Source organism: Magnolia sinica, chromosome 6, assembly GCF_029962835.1.
Source record: "Magnolia sinica isolate HGM2019 chromosome 6, MsV1, whole genome shotgun sequence".
Lineage (NCBI taxonomy): Eukaryota > Viridiplantae > Streptophyta > Magnoliopsida > Magnoliales > Magnoliaceae > Magnolia > Magnolia sinica.
Genome location: NC_080578.1, coordinates 72337880 through 72346846, shown reverse-complemented (window position 1 = coordinate 72346846; position 8967 = coordinate 72337880). Strand labels below are relative to the sequence as shown.

Here is an 8967-nt window from a genome sequence, read left to right as displayed (position 1 = left end):
TCCACACCGTCTAGATGGATCTGAACGATGGATATGGGCAGCCTCCTGCCACCAAATCATATATATAATATATGATATTATAATATATAATATATAATATATATTGATAATATTAAAATGGGTGGGCCACTCCTACGTGGGACCACCTTTAAACATGGGATATGCACCGTCCAGATGAATCTGGATGGTGAGTATGGGCAATGCTGCTACCTGCTCACATATACATAATAAATAATATTATATTATATAATATACTTATATTATTAAGAACATATTGGTGGGCCACTACGTGGACCGCACCATGATATATATATCTGCACCATCCAATTGCTGGATGGTTCAACAAGCTTGACATCCATGTCGTCCATTCATTTTGAGGGTGGAAGCCATGCACGGTCCCACCACGATGCATGTGTTGTATCCCTACCCTCCATCCATTGACGACTGGCCCCACCATGATGCATGTGATGTATCCCTACTGTCTATCCATTTGGTGAGTTTGTCCCCAGGCTTGAGAATAAAAAATCTGACAGATCTAGTTATCAAGTGGACTACATTGCAGAAACAGTAGAGATTGAACGTCTACCGTTGAAATTCTTTTGAGAGAATAGAAGTTCTGGATCAATATAGTATTTGTTTTTCCTCTGGATTCAGGTCTTTGTGACCGTATGAACAGGTTGGATAGAAATTAACGTTATGATGGGCCCTACCTTGAAGATGTGTTGTATCTGCACCTTCCCTCTGAACTAGATGGTGGAAACCCACCTTTGATGTGTTTATGGACTATCCATGAGGCCCACCTTAGATGTGTTCATGGCCCATCCGTTAGGCTCACTTTGATGTATTTTGTGGCCCATTCGAGAGGCCTACTTTGATATACTTGTGGCTCATCTGTGAGGCCCACCTTAATATATTCGTAGCCCATCTATGAGGCCCATTAGTGTAGCTCACTCGATGTGTATGAGGCCCATGTGTAGGGCCCACCTATTGTATATTTGAAGCCCATGGATTGTGACCCATTGTGATGTATTCGAGGCCCATGGGGCAAGGCCTGATGTGATGCGTTTATAGCCCATATGATGGGGGCCATTGAGATGTATCTTCGGCCCGTGTGTTGCCGCTCATTTGATGTATGAGACCCTTGAGTGAGGCCCATAGTGAAGTATATCAGGCCCTTGTATGGGCTCATGGGCTTACTATACGTTTGGCTTTATGTGGGCCACTCCTTGGGAGCAATGTTGGTTAAATGTCTACATTGATGGGCAATGATGGTTGAATGTCCACATTGTGACCTTCCCTTAGGCTTTGCTAGTTCCATTCTCATCGATTATCGAGGCCGATACCGATTGTCGAGGCCGAGTCCGATCGACGAGGCCGATTCCATATGTCGAGGCCGATTCCGATTGTCGAGGCTGAGTCCGATTGACGAGGATGATTCCGTTAGTCAAGGCCGAGTCAGATCGATAAAGGTCAATTCCATATGTCGAGGCCGATTCCGATTATCGAGACTGAGTCCGATTGACGAGGTTGATTCCATTTGTCGAGGCTGATTCGGATTGTTGATTCCGATTATCGAGGCCGAGTCCAATTGACAAGGCCGATTCTGATTGTCGAGACCGATTTCAATTGTCGATTCTGATTGTCGAGGTCGAGTTCGATTGACAGGCTGATTCCGTTAGTCGAGGCTGATTGTAGAGGTTGAGTCCGATCGACGAGGCCGATTCCGTATGCCGAGGCCGATTTCGATTGTCAAAGTTGAGTCCGATTGACGAGGCCGATTCCATTTGTCGATGCTGATTGGGATTGTCGATTCCAATTGTCGAGGCCGAGTCCAATTGACGAGGCCGATTTCGTTTGTCGAGGCTAATTGTCGAGGTCGATTTCAAATATCGATTCTGATTGTCAAGGTCGAGTGTAATTGACGAGGCTGATTTCGTTAGTCAAGATCGATTGTCGAAGCCGATTTTGATTGTCGATTCCGATCGTCGATTCCGATTGTCAAGGCCGAGTCTGATCGACGAGGCCGATTCCATATATCGAAGCCGATTGTCGATGCCGATTCCTATTGTCGAGACTGAGCCCGATTGATGAGGCCGATTCCATTTGTCGAGGCCGATTTCGATTGTCGACACCGATTGTTAAGGCCGATTGTATAGGCCGACTATCGAGGCCGATTCCGATTGTCGAAGCCTAATGTGATGTATATGCGGTCCATATTTGAGGCTCATTGTGATGTGTATTCAACCCGTGTTTGAGGCCTAATGTGTTGTATATTAGACCTATGTGATGAGGTCTATTATGGTGCATTTGAGGACCAGGCGATGGAGCCCATTGTGATGTATCTTAAATACATGTGAGAGGCTCATCGTGATGTGTATTGAGCTCTTGAGAAAGGCCCATCGTGTTGTATATTAGGCCCTTGTGCGAAGCCATGGGTCCACTATATGTTAGGCTCTATGTGGGCCATTCCTTGGGGCAATGTTGGTTAAATGTCCACATTGTCGAGGTTAATTATTGATACCAATTATGAGTATATGACAGCATAACATCATGATACATGCCCATACGTATCATCTGCATGTTTGTTATGAGATGTGGTTGACCATTGCATATGTCATTGGACAAGTTGTTATGAAACTCCTTAATAGGCGGAGGTTATCTTACATGAGCGCACGGTATGCGCAGGATTGATGCATGACTAGATTGTATGACTCATACATCTTGCATTGTGTGTTGTGATTACTGTACTCCCTAGCAATATTAGGGCCGTGGCCTCCACAGGCATATCGTGGATGGCCAGATGGGACACCAAAAATGTTTGGTTTGAGCATCGGATTGCCATAGATGGCCCTGAGTGAAAATTCCTAAACCCTCTTGGTACCAGAGGACGTACCAACGTCGAGACCGAGTGAATATATATGAGCACATGAGGGTCGTATACCTGTAGGCAGCGTCTCTTACTGTGTCATGGTCGGTTGAGAGGGGGTGTGGCCTTACTCACCTGAGGGAGTAGGCATAGGTAGGCTGAGTTTGACCAACTCATGAATGGATCCGCTATCGACGTGCCGAGTAGATATTGGCTGACTACTGGCTAAGCGGATAGTAAGGTCTCTTCCACTTACTCAGTTGTGTGCTTGACGGGGCGGCAAGCTGGTGTAGAGTGTACTGGACCCCTATGATGATCCCAGAGATGAACAGTATTGATATGTGGACTTATTGAGCAGGAGTTGTATACTCATTCATTCATTCATTTACTATTCACTCAGGGTGGTGGTGCGCAACTATTTGTTACTGTACCTACACAATGGTCACGATTTCGGTTAGGGGCGCGCGACTAACCTGAGATCAGGATTTTATCACATTGAGTCTGACTATCCAAATAAGGTATGAGACTAGTTTGGATAGAAGTCCCTTGTAATGGACACCATTACTTGCGATACTATGTACTATCATCCCGACTTCACACTCCGGCATGGTCATTCCATTCGCACCGCATACTTCATTACAACCCCGGCATATGGCATTTTGGATTATTGTGTTTCTGCATTTATATGGTCTAGATACGCCTGACGGTATTCGTGAACTCATCAGGAATTGTATATTACATTGCATCCTCGACATCCGATATTTGGCTCTTTATGACTCCTCATTTGTATAGCTAATCTGTATTGCGTACTCTGATATTATTTGACTCATGGACTTGTCAGTATTTCCACTTACTTTGATATCGTATGATTCATGATCTTACTAGTATTTCCGATATTGTATGATTATGACATTGTATTGAATACTTGGCACTTACCTTGTGCACACACTTATACCACCCTCTAAGCTTTCTATAAGCTTATGCATGATAGATGTGTGCAGGTGATCTTAGGTAGCAGCAACAACATAGAGCTTGGAGCATGTAGCTAACTTCTAGAGCATTGACTTTGACATATGTATTTCTTTTCAGCACTATATTTAAATGTTTATATTAGTGGATATGTGATGATGATGTTGTTCTTATGATTTGGGTATACTTGTGGTTATGTTTTTTATGAGATAAATGTACGTTGAAAAATTCTCCTTCTACGATCCCAGGATCGGAATCTGGTGCATGCACACTGGGAGCCGAGAATGAGATACTACGGAGGCTGTCGACACCAGATTCGGCGATCAAAAATTTTGTGCATCCGGTTTCCAAATTTGGGGCGTGAGAGCTTTTCTCTCAACCACGTTTCGTCTTTCATCACTCGTTTATGCAGACGCGTATCATCCGACTAGTGTTAGCTATTATCTCGACAATAATATTTTAGCTGATCTTAAACATAATATGTATTTTTTATGCAATGACATGTCCTATCAGATCCAATAACCATAAAAAATAGGGCAGAACAAAAAAGCATTAGAATATGAACGGTACAAATAATCATTTAAGACGGAACAGTAATGCCCTGAGTGCTGTATCCTATCACAGCCCTTCAACATTAGCTCTCCTGAAGATGTGTTTGCCTAATTCCTAGAATAAGCTTAACATCCGGAACTACGTGTGTGGCGGACGGCACTGTTTCGACAAAATCTGATCTGTCCATCGTGCGCATCCCATCCTACTCTTCTTATATTCCAAAACTCAGGTAAGCACCACCGTGTAAAATCATGCTTACAAAGACTAAGATTAAGTGTTATGGCCTGCCTAATGTATTAGGCGTCCATTCATCCTAGCGGGATGCATCTTATGAATGGATTAGATTTAATATACAAAATACAGTGAACCGCACATACAAAGTAGACGGTTTTTAATGGTCGGCGTCCCATCATAACCGTTCCCTGTTGTGTGGCCCACTTGAACTATGGACCGGCCTGATTTTTGGGGGCAGAAAGGGCACAAATGATGGACGAATTGGATGCCATTACACCACGGTGGGCTCCACACGTCGAGTTACATGCAAGCTTAATACATGACGTGGGCTCCAGACGTCGAGTCATATGTCAACCTTAATACATGACGTTTGTCTTGGATCCAGCTTCTTCAGACGTATGTGATCCGTTGGCGGTAAAGAAAGGTGCTGTATGTGAAATCGCACGTGCAACCGCTGTATGCGATCAATTTTCAGGTCGTAAATAGGAATTTCTGGTTTTGAGTGGAAAATCGTTAGTTCTTCCCCAAACCTTCTGTTTTGATTTCATGTCGCCGTATCTCCGTACGCGTCTCCTAAACTCATAGAAAAGGAGGTACCATCGCCATACAATGCCCGAGAAATTCATCTTCTTTTTAGGGTTTCTCTCAGCCATAGTCTCACTTTCTTCCCAAGAATCATCAACATGCCTAACAGTATACAAGGAAGGTGGGGCCCCCGCCGTCTTCCAATCCCCAAAATGCCCTCGCTGGACTCTCTCTACTGACGGTCTGCGCCGTCGGGCAACGAATTGCCAGTCGGCCGTGCTTCAGGGCAGAAGGAATCATCAGGAGGATCGTACCCTCTGCGTTCTCGATATGCGGATTCCATTCCCCAGTACGTCGAGGATTCATCGTCCCTCCCCCGCCTTCTCTTTTATTTCGTTATTTCTTTATTTATTTTATGGTAACTTTCCTTCGGCTGCGTATGTTAGTCTTACACCAGTTTTTGCACCATTTTGGCAATGGGAAATTATATGATACTCAGGTAGCGTATGACACTTGATATGCAGGCAATCAGAAGTTGTACTAAATCGACTAAATTGTGGAACCTGCTTTCGCTATGTCCCAGTTACAAAATCATATTTGGTTGAACAATCCTAACCTCTGATTTGAGGGCACTTGTTTGTTGAAATAGGACCATTGGATAGTTTTCTTTTTTTTATTGTCCAATAAATTTCCACCAATCCGATAGTCAGATAATGAAATAAGCATAGTTTTTGGTTCATGATGTATGTAAACTGCAAACCATGATCTGGACATTTTAACTGGACTTGCTTGTGTGCCACATGTATGGCATATCTAAGTAATTTCCAAGGTATGTCATATCTAAGTAATTTCTAAGTGCCCTTGTATCATCCATCACACTTTGCCAAAATATAAAGAATTTCCTCTTTGAAAATGGTGTTGATTTGACCTCCTCAGATTTTGCAATAGTTTACAGCTATTTAGACTGTCCCCATTGTGGGTCCTGTTGTGGATGGATCATATCTCTAAAATCACATTGATCAAGCAATCCTAATCATCCACTTAATGGCTACCAAATGGATGTTAAAAATTTAATAGCGAGTGCTCCAAATTCAAAGGGATAAGAACTTGAATTGATAATGTTATATTTTTGCTGAGTGTTTTTGGTTATGCTTCATCTGCAGTTAGGTCAACAATTTCTGTAGAACTATGCCATGTTATGGTTGTAGAGTTGCCACCATTTTTTAAATGGCGCAACACTAATGTAGGAGTCTAGACCTTCATCTAGATGTAAAGGTTGTTCGCCCCACACGTACCTCTGCAATATGCACAGATGCATGCTAAACTTGTACATCTATAGGACATCTGAGCCTTGTATCTAGTGGCGCTGCTGCATTGATTTCCTGATCAAACTAACAGATGTCTGAGCTTTTTAGACCATCAATTGTTTTTATTTTCTACATGTGTGGCCTACTGCCTCCCTAATAATCGACTGGTCTGCCTTTTGGCCAAATGATGGACATTGTGGGTCCCACCTGATACATGTCTTCTACACATTCCAGATTGGCACGTCTGTCCACATCTAGAGCAGGTTTGTTAATTCTCTCAAGAAGGGGATTATTTGATCTGCTGGCAGTGTATGAAATTTGAAATGCATGCTGACAGCCAGTTTACATGTGGTGTGCATGTACCTCAATCCACCATCCAAATTGTGGTCCCCATTGTTGATGGGTATGGGCCAAAAATTACTCTAAATGGATGACCTTAACTGGTCAATTTTTGGTTATTAATTGGGTGCCTCAATGAGAGAAATGTAATTTTCCAAATTCTACAAGCCAATCTCAATCTATTTCTCATTTGACGGGGCGGGGGTTGTGTGGTCCCCTCCTTGTTGGAGGAACATCATGGATGAGGAGATTGGTGAGGTTGTTGGTCTGTTGGACTTCCTAAAAAGCACAAAGCCGGTGATTTAGATGGAAGACATTGTTTCTCCAATGTTTCCATGCATTTCTGGTTATTGGCGATATCGACATTTTTTCTGTATCCCTGATCATCATCGAAACATTTAGCGACACTGGTACTTCGAACACTGGTTCTCCCCAACATTTGCTTGATGTGCATGGGGAACGAGGATACCATTGATGACCCCTTCATTCATTGCTTGTTTGTTGCCAAAGTGTGGGATCATTTCCTGGGATTTTTTTCCACTGCCTGGTTCATGCCGGAATTAATGGAGGATTTGCTTTGGGCCTGGCATGGAGGAGTTGGTAGAGCTGGAAAAGACTCGTGGAGATTGCTAATTATGGTTGTGTTTGGGGTTATTTGGGTATAAATGGGCATTGTTTTTGCAATCATCAAGAGGGTTTGAATGAGGTCAGTAGTAAAGTCAAAGGCCTTGTTTCAGATTGGGCAGTGAATGTAAAGACAGCTTCGACTGGTCCTATCTTTGAGATGCATTGATTTCACTCGTGGGTTGTATTCTTTCCTCACGCTCGGCGAGTTTTCTAATAAAATTGCTGTTATTTTTAAAAGAAAATCTCCATTAATAGGTTGTTAACACAATCCAAACAATCTAAGTTTAGGTACATGCCTTTAGAAAGTGGCTTCACTATTTGGACAGTTTGGCTTGAGTTACATATCACAACTTGTGATGCATATGGATTGTCTGTTTTGCCAGAGAATCAGTGTTTTTCTACTTTCAGAAACAATAAATCTTTAGGAAATTCATAAGCTTGATTGATGGAATTTGCAAGATCCAAGGAATTTCCAAAATGAATCTATTTGCCATTTTTTTTTTTCTATGATCGCTATCACTACAGTTTGTGATAGAAATGTGATTCTTCTGTCACATTTTATGATCCTTGTATACACAAATATTTGATCCTTGGTTAGTGGATGTGTATTGCCACCTTGTGTCCCGAGTTCATACGTGTTGGGCCCACAGTCAGTGATCCGGGCTGTTGATTTGATGAGGCCCACTTTGTATGGATAATACCCCAAATATCTCCCCAACGGGAAAATTCTCACCCTTTTATCAGTAGTCTGCAAATAGATGGTTAAGAAAGGATTACTGTTTTTTTTTCTTTTTTTTATGAAGGGTAAGAAAAAATTACTGCAGTCATCATTCAATGGAAAAAGGCCAAACTTTAGATGACTAAAAATTTCAAATTTGAGGGGTTTCTAAGACATGGTCCAAGGATGGTGGGGCCCATCAGATCAACTGTCTGGATCACTGAAGCACAAGTCTGGTCCCACTTGCCCAAGGACACTGTTTTTGGGTTGAGGAAAATCTTCCCTTCCTGTAGTATCTGACTGCAATAACTGTTATAAGGATTGTTAAACAGGTTTAATAGCCTTATAACCGGTATACTGTAAGTCTGTAACCAGCTTCGTAAGAACTAGACTGGACCAGACAGTTCCACATGGTTTGTACCAGAGCTGGTACTGTTTCTATTTGATGAGAATACTGGATTGGTCAAGACCAACTGACATTTGTTTGAGCCTGAATGAGTTGATGTAAGATAGTGTCAAACCATTTGGACTGGACCACCAACCTCACCAGTTCTAATGCATTACAACAGCTATCCGTCCACTGGCTGATGGCTGTTTAGAATTTGTTATAGTGAACTCTTTTAAAGAATAAAAAATGGAATAAAAGAAGACAAAGTTCCACGGTAACATCTTTTATAAATTCAGTAACAATTCATATGGTTATCTTGGGTGGATATCATGGAGCAATAAAGGTGTTACGAAAATCTTTTTGTTTGCTGATCTTTTATTGAGTTTTCTTGGAAATTCAATACTTTTCAATTTAAAGGTTGGAAGCCATTTTGGCAAATAAA

At 42.2% G+C, this 8967-nt stretch overlaps 1 protein-coding gene across 16 annotated transcripts in view; it reads left to right on the top strand.

Moving 5' to 3' along the window:
- Positions 1-5027: 5027 nt before the first annotated feature.
- LOC131248856 (probable inactive protein kinase At3g63330) overlaps positions 5028-8967 on the top strand; it is a 170547-nt gene continuing 166607 nt past the window's right edge. For 3 of the 16 annotated variants that reach the window (XR_009172505.1, XM_058249345.1, XM_058249343.1), the window contains exon 1: positions 5029-5495. Coding sequence is in view for 11 of the 16 variants with exons in the window: in XM_058249345.1 (XP_058105328.1) it covers positions 5231-5495 (265 nt within the window). In the remaining 5 variants the exon portion in view is untranslated. Of the gene's footprint in view, positions 5496-8967 lie in introns of all 16 variants that reach the window. The other 13 variants (XR_009172502.1, XM_058249339.1, XM_058249337.1 and 10 more) reach the window with 8 other exon arrangements.